This window comes from Sorex fumeus, unplaced genomic scaffold (assembly GCF_029834395.1).
Source record: "Sorex fumeus unplaced genomic scaffold, SorFum_2.1 ptg000233l, whole genome shotgun sequence".
In the NCBI taxonomy this organism is placed as follows: Eukaryota; Metazoa; Chordata; class Mammalia; order Eulipotyphla; family Soricidae; genus Sorex; species Sorex fumeus.
The window spans coordinates 1,039,550-1,058,718 of record NW_026606290.1 but is presented as its reverse complement, the minus strand read 5'-3'; the positions used below and the strand labels follow the sequence as shown (position 1 = coordinate 1,058,718).

General features: G+C 55.3%; 1 protein-coding gene across 16 annotated transcripts in view; it reads right to left on the bottom strand.

Moving 5' to 3' along the window:
• Positions 1-19,169, bottom strand: part of FNBP1 (formin binding protein 1) — a 129,586-nt gene that overhangs the window by 48,248 nt on the left and 62,169 nt on the right. For all 16 annotated transcript variants that reach the window (XM_056108860.1, XM_056108858.1, XM_056108859.1 and 13 more), the window contains exons 3-6: positions 18,198-18,254; positions 16,401-16,548; positions 3,536-3,598; positions 2,375-2,479 (exon numbers count right to left, since the gene is read on the bottom strand). In XM_056108860.1, the coding sequence (XP_055964835.1) occupies positions 2,375-2,479; positions 3,536-3,598; positions 16,401-16,548; positions 18,198-18,254 (373 nt within the window). The remainder of the gene's footprint in view (positions 1-2,374; positions 2,480-3,535; positions 3,599-16,400; positions 16,549-18,197; positions 18,255-19,169) is intronic.

Sequence of the window (19,169 nt, the reverse complement as noted above, 5' to 3'; positions counted from 1 at the left end):
AGGAAGTCAGCAGGCCTGGGCTCAGCTCCTGGGGTGTCCACCCTCCTGTCTTCTTCATTACGGCCCCTGGGCGCCGGGGCTGAGCGTGAGAAAGCCATGAGGGATTTCTGATCCAAAGGGCTAATCTAATCGCCTGCGGAAACGGGGGGGGGGGGGGGGGGGGGAGGGGCACCTCTATTAGATTCCGGGGCTCTCTGAAGCCAAAATGGGAAATCACATTAAAGAACAAGAAGCGAGACTGCATCTCCCAGACACAGGCCGGCAGTGGGATCAGGGTCCGTTTGGGGAAACGAGAGCGCCTGGTGTCACGCACAGAAGCCCAAGCATCTGCCCTGGGGCTGCTTCAGGGACCAGGGACAGCTCAGGGCTCAGGTGCCGGCCTGGCACGCGGAAGGCCCCCAGTTCACACCCCCAGCATCACCAGGGGCCCGACTGCCATCAGGGGTCACTCCCGAACAGAGCCAGGAACACGGCCAGGCCCCTGGCCCCCAGAGTGGGGACCCCCTCTATCAGCCTGCGCCCATAGCTCCCGCACAGGGGACACCGTCCCGGGCCCAGGGGAGCAGAGACGCGCTCAGCACAGCCGCAGAAAGAACCGGGTCTAACGGGGCGCAGGGACAGCAGGCAGGGAGGCACTTGCCTGCATGAGGCCAACTAGGTTCAATCCCCCGCACCCCATATGGACCCCGAGTTCACTGGGAGTGACCCCCGAGTGCGGAGCCAGGAGTAAGCCCTGAGCATCGCCAGTGTGGCCCCCCAAACATAAACGAACCCCCCACCCCCAAACACAGAACTAGAGTTAAGCAAGGAGCTGGGGCTCCAGCGTTAGGCAGGCAGCACGCATGGACCACAGGGTAAAGGTAAAGGCCCTCCCGTTGATCGTCGATTTGCTCGAGCGGGCCCAGTAACGTCTCCATTGGAGACTTTGTTGTTACTGTGTCTGGCATATCGAATACTCTCGGTAGCTTGCCGGGCTCTCCGAGAGGGGCGGAGGAATCGAACTCGGGTCGGCCATGTTGGCCGCTTGTAAGGCGAACGCCCTACCGCTGTGCTATCACTCCAGCCCGCAGGGACTGAGGTTTTTTGTTTTTTGTTTTTTTTGTTTGTTTGTCACACCAGGCGATGCTCAGGGCTTACTCCTGGCTCTGCACTCAGGAATTACTTCTGGTAGTGCTCGGGGGACCCTATGGGATGCCAAGGATAGAACCCGGGTCAGCCATGTGCAAGGCAAACGCCCTCCCCGCTGTGCTGTCGCTCCAGCCCTGGGGCTGAGTTTTTAAAAACTTCCTACTGAATTGAAAAAGCAAATAAAGCCAGAAGGAAACTCACAGAAGCACAATTTTTTTTTTTAATCTATATGGGGTAACATGAGGCTGACTCCTAAGGACAGTAGATACATGGGACAGATAGATTGCTCCATAGCTGGAAGCCTGCCTCATGAGCACAGGGGAGAAGGCAGCTGGAAGAGGGAAGGGATCGCTAAGGAAAAGACGGCTGGAGGAACCGGTCGGGATGGGAGATGTGTGCAGAAAGTAGATAAAGGACCAAACATGATGACCTCTCAGGGTCTATTGTGCAAACCATAATAATGCCCAAAAGTAGAGAGAGAGTATGGGGAATATTGTCTGCCATGGAGGCAGGGGCAGGGTGGGAAAGGGGATTATACCGGGGATCTTGGTGGTGGGGAATGTGCACTGGTGGAGGGACGGGTGTTTGATCATTGTGTGATTGTAACTCAAACATGAAAGCTTATAAATATCTATCTCACGACGATTCAATAAAATTTTAAAAATAAATAAATAAATAAATGGGGGAAAAATCTATATGGGGGTCCCACCCTGCAATGCTGAGGGCTTACTCCTGGATTCAGCACTCAGGAATCACTCCTGGCGGTGCTCAGGGGCCCATACAGGAAGTCGGGGATCGAACCCGGGTCTGCTACGTGCAAGGCAAATGCCCTACCCACTGTTCTACTGCATTGGCTCTCAGGGGTTTGCACCTCTCCGGATGGAGTCATGGTGGGCTGGTGTGTGTCTGTGCGTCTGCCAGTGCTACACACAGTACAGACCTTCTTTTTTCCAAGAAAAAAACGGCGGCAGGCAGGCCAGCACGGGCTGGGACGAGGAACAGCGTTCCTGGACACTGATTCTGTTTACACCATATTGAGGACTTTTATAAATAAGAAAATCCAGCTCCAGGGCTCAGGATCCTGCTGGAGCTGAAGTTACAGCCCTCGTTCTCGACACCGTGAACCACTGGTGGAGATGACGCTGGGGGCTGAGACCCCCAGGGTTGCCCTGGGCCCCCCCCTGCTCCGTGCTGGCTCCTCCAAACCCCTGAGCCGTGGAAAGGGCCAAGGGGAGGCATCACTGACCTTCTCCACATCCGCCTTGGTCACGTTGATGTCGGCGTCCATCTTCTCGAAGTGCTGCTGGGCGCGGTCAGCCTCCTTGCAGTCCCGCTCGAACCGCCGCTTACTCTGCGGGGAGGGAGGCGTCAGGGCGGCCGCCATGGACGGGACTCCTCCCCTCCAGCCCGTGGTCCCCATGCAGTGCTCCCTCCCCTCCAGCCTGTGCTCTCTGTGCAGTGCTCCCTCCTCTCCAGCCTGTGCTCCCCGCGCAGTGCTCTCTCCCCTCCAGCCCATCCCCCCGTGCAGTGCTCCCTACCCTCCAGCCTGTGCTTCCTGTGTAGTGCTCTCTCCCCTCCAGCCCATCCTAACCATGCATGCTCCAGCCCATCCTCCTGTGCAGTGCTCCCTCCCCTCCAGCCCATGCTCCCCGCATGGTGCTCCCGAGGCTCAGGGAAGAGCAGGGAGGGGCCGGAGAGAGAGTGCGGAGTTGAAGGCACTGGCCGTGCCCAAGGCCTGCCGGGGTAGCCGTGCCAGGAGGGAGCCGAGCCCTGCTGACCATCACAAAAAAAAATAAACAAACGGGGGTTCGAGAGAAACGGGGCGGAGGGGAGGGCTCTCACTTCCGTGCGGCCAACCCAGGTTCGATCCCTGCTTGGCACCTCACATGGTCCTGAGCCCCACCAGGAGTGCACTGAGTCGGGGGTAAGCCCTGAGCACTGTTAGGTGTGGCTGAGGGGAGGGGGAGGGGCAAGGGGAAGGGGGAGAGGAGGGGCAAGGGAGGGGGAGGGGAGGGGAGGGGGAGGAAGAGGAAGAGGTGAGGGGGAGGGGAGAAGGGGGGAGGGGAGGGGCAAGGGAGGGGGAGGGGGAGGGGGAGGGAGAGGAAGAGGTGAGGGGGAGGGGAGGAGGGGGAGGGGAGGGGAGAAATGTGAGCGGAGAGAGGGATGAGGCAGGGAGAGAAGAGGGAAGAAGGGAAAGAAGAAGGGAACTGGGGGGGAGGGGAGTGGGGGAGGGAGACAAACCTCCTCCCTGTTCCCCCGTCCCCCGGGCTCAGAACTCCATCGTCTTTCGAGAAGCCAGCAGAAAGAAAGCCCAGCCCAGAGGCTCCCTGAGGCCCTTCCTGGGCCGGGCTGGGCTGCCCACACTGGGGGTCGCCTCGTGGGATGGGCACCCGGGGGTCTCACTTACAGACTCGAGCTGTTTCCAGCAGGTCTCGATGTGCTGCTGGGCCTTCCGGCCATCGTGAAAGTGCTGCGGGGGGAACACAGGAGGGTCAGTGGCCGCTGGACGCGGGAGGAAACGCACCCCCCCTCGTCCCCCGGGATTGGGGGAAGAAAGAATCTCAAGCCCGTGAGCAGAGTTGGCGGGGCACAGGGTCGAGGGGAGGACATTGACCTTGCCTGCACACAGCCCAGCTCAAATACCGGCATCCCCTAGGGTCCCCGAGCCCACCCGGTGTGACTCCTGAGCACAGAGCCAGGAGCAAGCCCTGAGCACTGCTGCCTATGGCCCCCAAACCAGGAGAAAGCAACTAAGAAATAAACAGCCAGGACCCCCTTCACGACTGTCGCTTTGGGGCCAGGGAGGCTCAGAAGGCCGGAGCTCATGCGGGACGCCCAGGTTTGAGCCCCAGAACCACATGATCCCCGAGCACTGCAGCAAGCAATCTCTGAGCACTGAGCCAGGAGCACTTCCTGAGCACCAGAGGGTCTTCCCCCCCGCCCCCCCCCCCCCACACACCCTGTGCGAATAAGTAAACAAACAAATCAAAATAAAACTTTAGGTCTGGGACTGTGTCTGCAGATCTGGAAGAAGCTAAGCCTCAGGTGAAGTCCCGAGTTCCACCCCTGACACCACAAAAAATGGTACTAAAATAAAATGAAACTTTACCCACGACAACGGCCATCTCGAAGGCCTATAGACCCCTCTGGCACAATGACAGGGTGTCTGGCTCGGGGGGCACTTGAATGGTTTGATAGTCTGCAGGGCATGTATTCCCTCACCTAATAGTACAATTCAGTGATTTTTTTTTTTTGACATTTTGGGTCAAACCCAGAGATGCTCAGAAGACCCTATGGGATGCCGGGGATTGAACCTGGATCAGCCGCATGCAAGGCAAATGCCCTCCCCACTGGACTATCATTGCTCCAGTCCCCCCAATTCAGTCATCTCTTCAGTACAGTCCAAAAATTCTACCTGTGACTTAATTTTGCAATCACCTTCACAATTAATTAATTGATTTGGGGGTGTGTGTATGGGAGGGGGTGGGCTTTGCTTCCAGGGACATGGGACCCCGGGAAGCCGGGGACCCAAATACTCCAGCTCCCTGACCATCCCCTTGGCCGCACAATTTTAAATCACCCCCAAAAGGAAACCATGCGCCTCTTGGCTTAGTTGCTGGCCGCCAACCACCTCCTCCACGCGCGTCCCCAGTCCAGCTTTTATTCCCCGAACTCTCCTCACAAGGGCAAAGGGAGGACCCTCCTCCACCTCGACAACCTGTTTCCTGGCTGCTGGGTCACGTGTGCGGTGGGGTTTGGGGTGGGGAGGACAGTCGAAGAACAGGGTCTTTGGGGAGCCCCCGAATCCTTGCGGGGCCCTGTATACCGTGACAGCCCCGAAGACCAAACACAGTGCCAGGGCCCAAAGCCGGGCCGGCCGGGGCAGGGAAAACGCCCAGCTGTGGGCTATGACTCCGGCCCCTATTTCAGTCGCTCCATCAGGATAGAATGAAACGGGCGGGACAGGACTGGGACAGGGTGCAGGGAGTGGGAAGTCGAACCTGCCCTGGGAGCAGCTTCATAGACTGCAGGTCACAAGCGTCCTTGGGCGGGGGGTGGGGGGATTGTGTTTTCAGTGGCAGAGACCAAACCAAGACCTCATGTATGAAGGCAGGTAGGTACCTTCCAAGTGTGGCCGGGCCCACCCAGCCAGTCATCTGGTCTCAACTCTCCCGGCCCGGCCCAGCGACAGGAGCATCGGACCCGCTGAGGAGTTAAACCAACAACCCAGCTCTCCCATGAGGTCCTGGAGCGATAGCACAGTGGGGAGGGGGCATTTGCCCTGCACGAGGCTGACCTGGGTTCGATCACTTGAATCCCATAGGGTCCCCTGAGCACCACCAGGAGTTATTCCTGAGTGCAGAGTCAGGAAGAACCCCTGAGCATTGCCGGGAGTGACCCAAAAAGCGGGGGGGGGGGGGGGGGGGAAAGACAAAGGCAGAACATCTCCCCGCTGGACACAGAGCAAGTACGTGTCCCCAAAGGGCAGCCTGAGCTTTCGAGAAAGAAGAATTGTTCTCTCGGGGCGGGGGGGAGGGGGGTAAAAAAGATAATAAGCACTTCTTTGGGAGTTGTGGGTGATGTCACTGGGTTCTGGCATCCCAGGACGGCCTGCGACAGGAAATGCCATCTCCAGGGCTCCGGGAGGGGCGGGGGAGCCCTGACCCCCCCACCCTCGGGAGATGCTTCCAGCTCTCCCCCACAGAAGCCGTGCTCCGCACGCCTCTGCACAGACAAAACCCGGACAAAGGGAATCATCCTTCCAGAAAAACAAAGAAAGAATCAGGCCCCAGACACATGCTACCAGCAGGTAGGGAAAAAGAAAAAAAGCTCTTTTAACTCTCAGGAGAGCAGACCCTCCTTGTTCCTCCTTGATTTCGGGGCCACACTTGGCTGTGCTCAGGGAGTCACTGCAAAGGGCAGTGGACTGAACTCCGTGAAGCTGGGGACTAAACCCGGGTAGGTCGCAGGCAAGACCAGGCACCAACTCTCCAGTCTCAGCATTATTATCATTACTATTGTTATCATTATTATTATTATTATTATGTTTTGAGGCCACACCCAGCGATGCTCAGGGCTTACTCCTGACTCTGCACCCAAGAATCACTCCCAGCAGTGCTCGGGGGACCATACGGGATTCCGGAGATCGAACCCGGGTCGGCCACGTGGAAGGCAAACGCTCTCCCTGCTGGACTATCTCTCAGGGCCCCCATTAATCTTCCAACAAACAAGATGGAAAAAAGCCAACAACGGCCAACGAATGTGAGCAGCCACTTCAAAAGAAAAGGAGGCGAAAATCAAAGAATAAACGCTCCGCCGAGGCTGGTCAGTCGTCTGGAATTTTCAATAAAACACATTCCACAGGCAAAAACCAAGGGGCTGGGGCCACAGTGTGAGAGGCAGGCGGAGCGCCGGTGGGGGCTTCCACAGGCCTGTCTGAGACGCCAGCGCCCCCATGGTGTGGGCGGGGGGTGCCCTGCCAACCTCGCCCCCCAGCACACACGGAGCGCCTCGAACCTTCCCAGCCACCCCCGGGGCTCCTTCCCAGCCAACTCCTGTCCCAAGGAATTCCTTTCAAGTGCCCAGATTCAACTCCGCCCCCCAGGTTCTAGTTCGATGGTCTAACCCCACCCACACGGCCTGGCCATCTGGGCCTGGCAGGGACAGATCTAGACATCCTGGGCCAAGTTCCCCCCCCCCCCCCCCGCCGTGTCCTGAGTTCCTGTCCCCCTGCCCCCTCCTTGTGTTTATCCCCAAGCTGGCCGGGGGCCACCTCCGCACTGGACTCGGCTGGATTCCGGGAGCCCTGGCTCCCTTCCGCCCGGAGTCCCTCCTGTCCTCCTGTCCTCTCCCCGAGATGCCCCTGAGCTCCGGGAGGAGGGGGGGCCCTGTCCCAGACCTGGAATTAGACGCGTGCACACACACGGCCCAAGATCAGACCTAGGGACACACACACACACGCACACACGCACGGCCCTGGGTGATCTGGGATAACATTCGAGCCCACTTGCATAGAGTATGGGGGTGCACTCCCCAGGCTGGGACACGCCTCCAAGCTGCAGACACCGTAAAGGAAGGGGCGCAGAGTGTGGAGGCAGGAGGAAGTGCCAGGGGCCTAGCCCAGAGCCAGAGAGCAGCCGGCCAGGCACTGCAGGAGAGAAGGGATGTGACCCGCATAATGACAAGGACAGACTTGAGATGGTCAGGGGAGGGAGTAGCAGTCACCCCACGAGTGGGCTGGGCTGTGCCCTCTCAAAGGGGGCTGGAGGTGTGGGGGACGGAGGGAGGGGACCACAGGATCAGGGAGGAATTAGGGGGGAAGGGGGCGGGCATGTAGGTTCTGGACTTGGATGGAAGGTGAAGCCAAGAGCATCTGGTACTCAGTTCTCCCCTCAACACATTGGTGCCCCAATTCCCAGGGGAGATCTGAAGCCACAGGTGTGCAGATGTTGGTGCAAATGAGTTTCATCCCCCTACGCAGACACACACACACACACACACACACAAGAGCTCAGCTCAATCAGTTGCATCAGACCCAGAAGGTGCCCAAGCAGCGAATCGAAGCGCCCCTATAGCGACTGTCCTGTCCCTGAAGCACGTGGCTCAGTCAGTGTGGCCCTCCTGAACATGATGTCGGACGAAGGTTGATAATTCAGGCCCCAGGGAACCAGAACTGGGTGGACTGAGACCCTTCAGGGAGCCACTGTGGACAGAAGATGGGGGTGAGGGAAAGCAGAGTCTGGATGCCCCCGTGTTTGGGGCCAGAACATGTAGGTTGAAAGCAGTGCCATGGGGAGCGGGGCAGGGGACACAGCTCAGGACTTTGGGTGCTTGCCGGGCCCCTGATTCAAGTCCCAGCACCACGAAGGTGCTGCCAAGGCCCGCCAGGAGTGATCCATGAGCACGGAGCCAAGAGTAAGCCCTGAGCACTGCCCAGTGGGGCTCCAAAAAAAGGCAAATAAAGCACTAACAAACCAGAAATTGTAGACAGATACGTATACACATAAAAGGGATGGCAAAGGCGGATCAGGGGAATGATACAAATATATACATTTCAGAGAACTTTTTTCCCTTTTTTTTTTTTTGGGTCACACCAGCCATTGCTCAGGTGTTACTCCTGGCTCATACACTCAGGAATCACTCCTGGAGGTGTTCGGGGGACCCTATGGAATGCTGGGAATCGAACCCGGGTCGGCCGCGTGCAAGGCAAACGCCCTCCCAGCTGTGCTATGGTTTCAGCCCCCTTCCTTCCATTTTTGTTTTGTTTGGGGCCACACTGACGCCGCTCAGGGCTCACTCCTGGCCATGCTGCGGGTACCACATATGTGCCGGGGATTGAACCTGGGTCCGCCACATGCGAGGTGGGTGCCCGCTCGCTGTATTATCTCTCTGGCCTTACACAGACAATTTCCAAAGCCGCTGCTTCTCAACGCCATCCACCAACTGAGCCTTGGTGCTCCAGTTTTAAATTCACTGCAGTGACAGTTAGGAGAGTGGTCCCGGGGGGGGGGGGGGGGGGTTGCTGTTTTCTGAGAAGCCTCCGGTGAACCCTCTGGGACAGGGCTGGAGAAAGGGCACAAGGCACTGAGCACAGGCTCTCATGCAGGAGGCATGGCCAGGTGCCCTGAGCACTGCCAGTAGTGAGTCCCAAGCATAGAGCCACCGCAGCCCTGAACACTCCACAATGCCCCAGAACAAAACCACAGGAAGCTGGGTAGATGGTCCAGCGGCTGTAAGGCCTGGCACATGGAGGACCCAGGTTTGATCCCCGTCACCAAATAGAGTCCCATGAGCACTGTCAAAAGTGATCCCTGAGGGCTGGAGCGATAGCACAGTGGGTAGGGCATTTGCCTTGCACGTGACTGACCCCGGGTCGATTGCCAGCATCCCATGTGGTTCCCCTTAGCACCACCAGGAGTGATTCCTGAGTGTAGAGTCGGGAGGAACCCCTGAGCACTGCTGAGTGTGGCCCAAAAAAGGAAAAAAAGAAAGTGATCCCAAAACACAAAGCCCAGATATATCCTGAATACCCGCCGGGTGTGCCCCCTCTCTCCCCAACCAAACAAACAAACAAAAACAAACACGAAGACTGGAGGCTGGGGCAGAGCTGGGCAGGGACTGGATGGCGGGCGGCTGGCACAGCCCAGTCCCAAGGTCCACCCTGCCCAGAAGCAGACGGTGATCACATTTCACTATGGTTTTAAGAATCCTCAGGAAAATCAGAGCATTTGCTAGGAAAATCAAGGTCGCTTAAAGGGAAAACACCGGAAGGAGGAACACAGCTGAGAGCGAAGGGGCCTTTCCCGCCACCCGGCAGCACTGGAACCCGCTCCAGGAAGCGACTCACAAGCAAACAGAAGCTGATGAGCAGCGGCCTGACAGTCGGGGCGGCCACGGATGACACGCCCAGATGCTGCTCCCGCCAAGGCCCCCCCCTCTCTGGGCGCATGTAAACTGCGGGGTTCTCTGCAACCCTCACTGGCAAAATCACACCCGAGGCCAAGCAATGACACAGCCAAGGACACCTGGGCATGTTTCAAAGGACAGTGCAGAGAGCAAGAGGCTCACTCCTGGCATCCCAAATGGTCCCCAAGCACTGCCAGCAGTGATCCCTGAGCTCAGAGCCAGGAGTGAGCCCTGAGCACTGCTGGGTGTGGCGCTAAACACCAAATCCAACCCGACGATCAAAGCACTTGTCTTTTTTTTTTTGCTTTTTGGGTCACACCCGGCAATGCACAGAGGTTACTCCTGGCTCTGCACTCAGGAATTACCCCTGGCCGGTTCTCAGGGGACCATATGGGATGCTGGGAATCGAACCTGGGTCGGCCGCGTGCAAGGCAAATGCCCTACCCGCTGTGCTATGCTCCAGCCCCACTTTGTCTTTTTTGACACATTCCCACTGGGTGCAGGGCTCATTTCTCCCTCTGTGCTCAAGGGTCACTCTTAACAGTGCTCCGAAGACTGTCACTCCAACACAGCAGTTCGGTGTTGTTTTTTTTTTGTTTGTTTGTTTTGCTTTTGGGGGGCCACACCCAGCGATGCTCTGGGGTTACTCCTGGCTCTGCACTGAGGAATCACTCCTGGTGGTGCTCAGTCCTCTGGGGAAAGTCGGGGATCGAACCCGGGTCAGCTGTGTGCACGGCAAACGCCCCCCCCCCCCCCACTGTACTATCACTCCAGCCCCGAACAAATATTTCTACAGGGACACTGTATCAACAGTAACGATTACGCAGGCAAAAGCCAAAAGGTTCATGGTGTACTACATCCCATCCTCACCAATATGCCTTCGCTTGCCCAAGATGCTTCCTAGAACTCAAGAAGGTTTCACAATTTCCTGATTTTTCATGTTCAAGTAATTACCAAATGCGGTCAGAAAGCACAGGACTAGCCGGTCCTCCAAAAGGGACTCGCCTCACACCCGGGTTTCCTCACTCCAAAAGGAATGCTGTGCACCGCGAGATACTATTTAATGGCATCTGTTCCACCTGTAATTTACTCTACAAATCACTGTAATTTCTGATAAAAGAGGAACAGAATCCAGAATCCAGATATGACAAGCTGTAAACAAGACATGATTAACCACCAGGAAACAAAACCAGGGCTGGGGCGGAGGGGAGGGGTTTGGGGGAGCCCCAGGGTCTGAAGCCAAAGGCCCAGGTTCCGTCCCAGCACGGCACAGTTCCCTGAGCACTTTCGGAAATGGGTCCCAGAAATAAAAATAGAAGCGAGGCTTTCAAACCCACAAAACAAAGTTTGATCAAAGCTTGAGAACACTGCTGAATCTAAGACTACTTTGGATCATCTCTTTTCATCAGGAGTATTTATTTATTTTTATTACTTATTTGGCTTTTGGGATGACACGCAGCGATGCTTAGGGGTCACTCCTGGCTTTGCATTCAGGAATCACTCCTGGCGGTGCTCAGGGGACCGTATGGGATGCCGGGAATCGAACCCGGGTCGGCCGCGTGCCAGGCAAACGCCCTACCTGCTGTACTATCGCTCCAGCCCCATTTTTTCTTGTCCAGGGTATTTAATGAGAGTCTAGGGCCCACAACAGTTGCTCAGCAGGAGAGCACTTACCATGCACGTGAGGCCCTGGGTTTGATTCCTGGGACCCTCCCCTGCCTCTGCTAACCCCTGACATTAAGAAAAAGGGAAAAGGGAAAAAATCTGAGTTGTGAGTAACTACTCAGGAAGGTGGTTAAAAAAAATCTTTAAAAAAATATCTTTTTTTGGGGGGGGGTGACACTCAGCGATGCTCAGGGGTCACTCTTGGCTCCGCATTCAAGGATCACTCTTGGCAGTGCTCGAGGCACTATACGAGATGCTGGGGTTCGAATCCTGGTCAGACAACCAGAGACACAACTCACTGAACCTTTGCTCCAGCAACCGCCCCCCCACCAACACTTTCTGGGTTTTTCTGTTTTTTTCTTCCTTCTGGTAGATTGAAAGAAGGTGGATATGGCCAGGGAGGTCACAGAGAGCGTAAGGTGCTTGCTCTGCACAGGCCAGCCTGGGTAGATCCCTGACACGGCAGGGGTCCCCTGAGCATACATCAGGAGTGATCCCTGAGCACAGCTGCCCATGGCTCGGAAACCAAAACAACAAAGGCGCCGGCTGAGACCAGCTCAGCACAGGGAGAGACAGTCCGGACGAGGTCTTAGGGGCTTTTCCAGGACCAGCACCAGTGCAGAGGCCTGGGGAAGGTGGGGCAGGGCCGAGGGGTCTGAGGATGCAGAGGAAGAAGGGACCGGGCAGGGGATCACCCAAGGCTCCCTGCAGGAAGGTCGAGGTCCCACGGAGGCGCCAGCCCAGGGCCAGAGTTCTGGTTTTAGGTGTTGTCCGAAACGCGGGATTCCAGGGGTGGGAAGGTCGCGGTGGGGAGCCAGGGACCAAACAGGAAGGAGGGATCCAACTCACAAGGTCAGGGGGAGGTCAGGAAGCAGCTGAGCAGCCGTGCTGGGATTTATTATGTTTACTTTGTGATTCTATTAGGGAGCCGGCCTCGCTCCGAGCAGTGCTCGGTTTACTGCTTCCTGAGCATCGCATGAAAGGAGCGCTCCTCCGTAATGACGGTCTGCCCGGCTGACTCAACAGGGGTCAGCGGGGCAGCTGGGGTGAGCCGCCCGCGTGGACAGTCGCCCAACCCCCATCCGGCGAAAGGGTAGCGGGGAGGGAGTTTGCTCTGCATGCCCGGCGTTCGATGCCCGGCATCCGAGCCACAGCCAGGAGTGATTCCTGAGTGCAGAGCCAGGAGTCGGCCCTGAGCGCCGCCTAAAAACGGCGAGAGATAGAGAGAAAGATCCCATATGAGAACAGAGGCAGCAGGTGGGAGTGCGGGAAGAGCAGAGGGCGGGGGCACAGGAACTTCTGCAGTGGGGACGTCGCTCCTGGAGCAGCTCCTGGCCCAGCACAGTCTGTGCTGCTAAGAATTAGCCAGAAAGGGATACTTCTAGCTCAGAAGAGCTAAACCAAACCCCTCTGCGGTTCCCCGCCCTCCTTGCCCCAGGGCCACAGCATCAGCAGGAGCATCAGCCCGGCCCTCGAAGGCAGGTTCCTGGGAAAGCCTCCCCATCCCTCCAGTGAGGTTCCCGGACCTTTCGGGAAGATCCGCCTCGACAAGCCCCGCCCCCATCAGGCCCCACCCCTGCGCTCAATCCCACTGTAACCATCAACGCCCCGCCTCCACCAGGCCCCGCCCTCACACCAAGGCCCCGCCTCCACCAGGCCCCGCCCCCACACCAAGGCCCCGCCCCCACACCAAGGCCCCGCCCCCATCAGGCCTCGCCCCACATCGATGTCCCGCCCCCACAAGGCCCCACCCCCACACCAAGGCCCCGCCTCTAGCCCTCAACTTTCTTTTGATCTTGAGCCAGAGCACTTGTCCATAATGTGTGCTCAGAGCCCTCAGACCCCTTCAGGGTCACTACGAAATAACTTATTTCCGGTGTTATTGATTGGTTCTCATCAGTACTTCTCGACATGAATGCTTTCTGGAGCCTGCGGGCGTTTGTTTCCGTAGGTTTGGGTGGGCAGCATTCTCTCCCTGACTCCTCCATTGTCTACAGCATCCCCCCAAGCCCTCGTTCCCAGCATCCCCCCAAGCCCTCGTTCCCAGCATCCCCCCAGCCCTCGTTCCCGCCCACCATCGTTAGCCTTTCACACGTCCTCCGCTTCACCAGGAACCTGTCCATGGCTCGGGGATCCCCAGCGCACTCCGAGAATCAATCATTCTGGACTAAGTACCTCGCACTAAGTACTTCGCTGGCCAGCTTGGCCACTCGACGACTAACAAACGGTTATGCACTCCACGGAACGGTAAGAGTGGCTGTGAAAAATGCCTCCAGGACCCGGGGATGATGTTACTTTCCACAGCAATGAAAGCAGGAGTGGTCTAGCAGAAGCCCCCTACAGACATGTCTAGGCTTTGGGCCTCCCCTGACTGTGCTCTGGGATCACTCCTATGGAAGCTCGGGGGACCAAATGGGGTGCGAGAGATCAAACCTGGGTCAGCCATGTGCTAGACACTGTACTGTCCCTCCCACCCCCTATTTTTTTTTTTAACTTCTTGTAAGTATTTATTTAGCTAAAAGCTTTTATGAGCGGCCAGAGAGATAGTGCAGCGGGGAGAATGTTTGTTTTGCATGCATGACCGACCTGAGTTCAATCCCGGGTACCCCATATGGTCCCCTGAGCATCACCAGGTGTGACTCATGAGTGCAGAGCCAGGAGTAGTCCCTGAGCACCGCCAGGGGTGGCCCCCCACAAAACAAATAAATAAAAATAAAAACTTTTATTCCACGCGGCTGACACTAGTTGGATCTCTGACACTGGCTACAGGTCCCAGAGTACTGCCAGGAATAAGCCCTGAGCTCATGTGGGTGTTGTGTTTGAGGTGTCAAGGACTGAACCCAGGCATCATGCAGGCAAGTCACGCCTTTACCAGTGAGTACATCCCCAGCCCCAGAAACATTTATCTTGGTAATATCTGTGGTTGCTACCTGTGAATAGTCTATTCTATTGCTCTCTCTTTTTGTCTGATTGTCTGATGTCCTCAGGTACATTTAAATTCCTCAAAGGGAATTCTGAGGTCCACAGATGAGTTTCAGAGTGTCTGAGGGACCCCCTGGAACCACACACAAAGGCCCAGAAACACCTTGCAAGATGTGGGTCCACACCTCCTCCACCATCTCCAAGGTGCATTTAAAACTCTGCCAGAAACACCACCTGCGCTTGAATATTCACTGCAGCACTGTCCACAATAGCCAGAATCTGGAAACAACCCGAGTGCCTGAGAACAGATGACTGGGTAAAGAAAATATGGTACATCTACACAGTGGAATACTAGGCAGCTGTGAGGAAAAAATGAACTCATGAAATTTGCCTATGAATGGATGGACATGGACAGGATCATGCTGAGTGAAATGAGTCAGAAGGAGAGGAACAGCTATAGATGACTGCCTTCATTTGTAGTGTATGGAAAATAGTACGAGACTAATATTCAAGGTCAAGGAAAACAGGGGGCCAGGAGGAATGGTCGATGACAGGAATCTACCACAACTGTGTGTGGGGCAGAGGGTAGGTAAGATAAAGAAGAAACCGGTATGACAGTAATAGTTGGAAATGATCACGCTGGAGAAGAACTGTGTTGAAAATAGGTCAAGGGATATATAACTTTTCAGTATCTGGGGGCTGGAGAGATAGCACAGCGGGTAGGGCGTTTGCCTTGCACACGGCCGACCCGGGTTCGATTCCCAGCTTCCCATATGGTCCCCTGAGCACCGCCAGGAGTAACTCCTAGGTGCAGAGCCAGGAGTAACCCCTGTGCATCGCCAGGTGTGACCCAAAAAGCAAAAACAAAAAACAAAAAAACTTTTCAGTATCTGTATTGCAAACCACAGTGCCCAAAAGGAGAGAAAAAGAGAGAGAGGAGAAGAGAAGAGAGAGAAGGAATGAGAGAGAGAGAGAGAGAGAGGGAAAGAGAAGGAGGGGGAGAGAGAGAGAAGGAGGGAGGGAGAGAGAAGAGAGAAAAAGGGAGGGAGAGAGAGAGAGAGAGAGAGAGAGAGAGAGAGAGAGAGAGAGAGAGAGAGAAAGAGCAAAAGCCTTTCCACGGAGGCAATTTGGGTGGGGAGCTGGGGTGATGGGAGGGAACCTGGGACACTCATGACTGAAATCCCAATCATGAACAGTTTTGTAAGGGTCTCTCATAGTGATTTAATAAAAAAAATTTTTCAAAAACACCCAACTCCTTATCCTCCATGATGCTATTTGATTCATGGGCTTTCAGCACCCTGTGACCTCTGCTCCAGGAAGGGAAAAAAATGCAGCCTTAAGATACTGATTTCCCTCCGCCTGCTGCCCCTTGGCGGCTCGGTGGCCGTCATCCTCCAGAGGCCATTGGACAGTCAGATCTGGGCCTGCAGTGACGAAACTTGTTGGACCTCACAGGATGCGGGTGGAGCCGGTCCTGGTCTCCCTGTCCCAACGAGACCCCAAGTCATCGCCCACGAACGGCCTCTCTGGCTCCTGATCAAGCTGCTCAATGGCCACGATCCCAGAGACTCAGGAGCAAATCTCGAATCCCAGTGGCTTTTGGCAGAAATTCCTCCAGATTTAAGTGTTAAAACATCAGAATTTTTGGGACTGGAGCAATAGCACAGTGGGTAGGGTGTTTGCCTTGCACATGGTTGACCCAGGTTCAATTCCCAGCATCCCATATGGTCCCCTGAGCACCGCCAGGAATGATTCCTGAGTGCACGAACCAGGAGTAACCCCTGTGCATCACCAAGTGTGACCCAAAAAGGAAAAAAAAAATTTTGTAATTTCAAAATCACATGGCCCTACTGCAGCCACACAACATCATATGTTATTCATAACCAGCAATAGAACACAAATTGTGTACTGTTGCCTTTTCAGCAGATCTGAGTGTTGGGGTAAAATCTCACATAATAATGGTGGGTCTGGTGTCGAAATATTGAATATGATCAACGTAGAGAGTAGTGTGGAAATCATCTGCCCCACAGGTAGGGGGAGGGTGTGGGATGGGGGTATACTGGGTTTTTGGTGGTGGAGAATGGGCACTGGTGAAGGTACGGGTGTTTCATTGTATGACCGAGACTCAGACCCGAAAGCTTTGTAACTGCTCTCACGGTGATTGAATAAATAAAATTATAAAAAATGAAAAAAAAATAAGGTGGAGTTCATGCACAATTCAATCAGCTAATCAATGGTTGAATAAATAGCAGTACTCTTATATTAAAAAAAAAAAATACCGATTTCCTCTCCTGCTTCAGTTCCTGGACATAGCGCGCCAGCTCTGCCGTGATGTGTGATGTCATGTTCTCGGAGATGACTTCATGCTGCCCGGCGTAATCGTTCATCTCATTCAGGGTGGAAATGAAGGCTTTGCATGCCGTGTACCTGCAGCCAGAACACACAGCCAGCATTCAAACAAGGCTACGAGGAGGCCCCCAGAGGCCAAAGAGCGATTAAAATCAAGGTAATTTGCATTGCCCAGCCCAAGGGAGTGTGACAGTTGATTACACATCAGAGTGTTCTCATCGGAAGGGCTCAGAATTAATTAGAACCCGGACACTTCATCTTGTGAACCCTGATGGCTGGGCGGAGGGAGAGGTTTGGCTCTGCTGACGGTCTGCCCTTCCCAACTCCCAAAGCGGGGGTATCAATCTTGGGAAGTTCAAATGCAATGTGCACGTGAAAATGCTTTAATTAAGATGAACTGGACAGGGGCTGGAGTGATAGATAGCACAGCAGGTAGGGTGTTTGCCTTGCATGCAGCCGACTCGCGATTCCCAGCATCCCATGTGGTCCCCCGAGCACTGCCAGGAGTAATTCCTGAGTGCAGACCCAGGAGTAACCCTGGGCATCACCGGGTGTGACCCAAAAAGCAAAAAAAAAAAAAAAAGAGGAGTGGACATAGGACAGAGGGTAAGACACTTCCCTTGCTCACAGCTGACCCAGGGTTCGATCCCCAGCACCCCATAGATTCCTTGAGCAAGCCCTGAGCACCGCCAGGTGTGGCCCAGCCCGCCTTCCCATACTGAATAAAAGTGAAATGGACAAATTTCTCAGAAGAGTGGGTGGTGTCAGATGACAGCAGCAAGTAGGACACCCAACTTCCTGTTTCTGCCCCCCATGTTCTAAACTTTCCCTAAGTACTTGCATAAAAATGATCTCAAATAGGTCAAGTGACTTAGAAGAAAAGTTGGAGGCCAGAGCACTAGGACATGGACAGGGGGGTTTCCTTATGAACGCTGAGTCCCAGCCCCACAGAGGGTCCCTCTGAGCACCATCAGGAGTGATCCCAGAGCACAGCACCAGGAGTGCAGGGCGTGACCCAAACCCCTCCCCGGCAAGGAAGAGAAAAGTTAGGTTTGGGGTTAGAGGTGGAGGCAAGCCCCACGCAGTGCTCAGGGTTTACTCCTGACTCTGCGCCCAGGGATGCACTTCGGGCAAGCACGGGCGACCCTAGGGGTGCTAGGGACCCAACCTGGGTTGGTCAAGTGCCAGACAAGTGCCCTCTCTGCTGTGCTCTCTCCCCAGCCCAAAAGCTAGCAGGTTTTTATTGTCCTCGCCATCAGTCAGTAACAGCACAAAAATGAAAAAAAAAAATGACCTAATAAAAATGAGTGGGGGTGGGCAAGAGAGACTGGACAGGGATTAAGGTGCCTCCTTGCCCATGGTCACTCGGGTTGGGCCCCCGCCATGACATATGGTCCTCTGAGTACCGCCAGGAGGGATCCCGGAGCACTGAGCCAGAAGTCAGCCCTGATGAGCACCACCGGCTGTGAGCCCACCCACTCCCCCCAAGTGAACGAGGCAGCGGGGATGTCGTTCAGTGACACAGCACGAACCGTAGCTGAGTCCCCCGGAAACCCTGACCCCTCGCCCCCGCACTGCCGGTTGGTGGACCCCACAACTAAATGAGTTTAACGATGGCAGATGAACGGGGAATATAATTGACTGAACAAAGAAGGTGCTTCTCCTTTCCTTTCATCCCCACCGATGATGCCTGAATATTCCCGCCTACCAGGGAACACCCAACACACCTGTATTCTTCCTCCTCCTTCGAGTTCTTCTTAGGTTGGTATTTCTTCGAGAGATTCCTAGAAGAGAAAGGCGGGCCCGTCACTTGACACTGAGAGGGACTGGAGAAATCAGAAACGCAAGGTGAGGTTCGTGCTTTTGTTTACAAGTTGAAAATTAAATGATGGGGCTGGAGTGATAGTACAGCTGGGAGATTCAATCCCCTGCATCCCATAGGGTCCCCCAAGCACAGCAGGAGTGATTCCTGAGCGAAGAGCCAGGAGGAACCCCTGAGCATTGCTGCATGTGACCAAAAAAAAAAAAATGATGACGAGGGCACATCCCCAGCGCCCCATATGGTCCTGCAAGCACTGCCAGGAGTGATCCCTAATCAGGGAGCCAAGAGCAAGCTCCAAGCTCCACTGGATAATGGCCCAAACTCCCCCTACACCCCCACCCCCCAAATCTTGAGGCTCAGAGAGATGGTGTAAGGGATAAGGCTGACCCGGTCTGATCCCTACTACTGCATGTAGCCCCCATGAATAGCCCTTGGGTACTGCCAGATGTGACCCCCCCCCCATCATGAAATATATACATAGGTGAATCCCCTTATCCCTCCACCTTCCATCATGTGAAGGAAGACATTCCTCCTGAGACTGAGATGTTCCCCTCAAAGGCAGAACAGGGAACAGGCATGGTGGTGCAGCCTCTCACTTCCTGATGGGAACTGCAATGTGATCCGATGGAGTGGGGGCAGCAGAGGAGGCAGTTCCCTTCACTACTCTGCCCCGGCCAGCTTCTTACAAGAGCCTTAAGGGTGTCTTCAAAGGGAAGGTTGGGGAGGGCGGGTGGGACACTGGGGACATTGGTGGTGGGAGATGTGCACTGGTGGAGGGACGGGTGTTGATCATTGTATGACTGAAACTCAAACATGAAAGCTTTGTAACTGCATCCCACGGTGATTCAATAAAAATAAATAGAAATTTTAAAAAAGA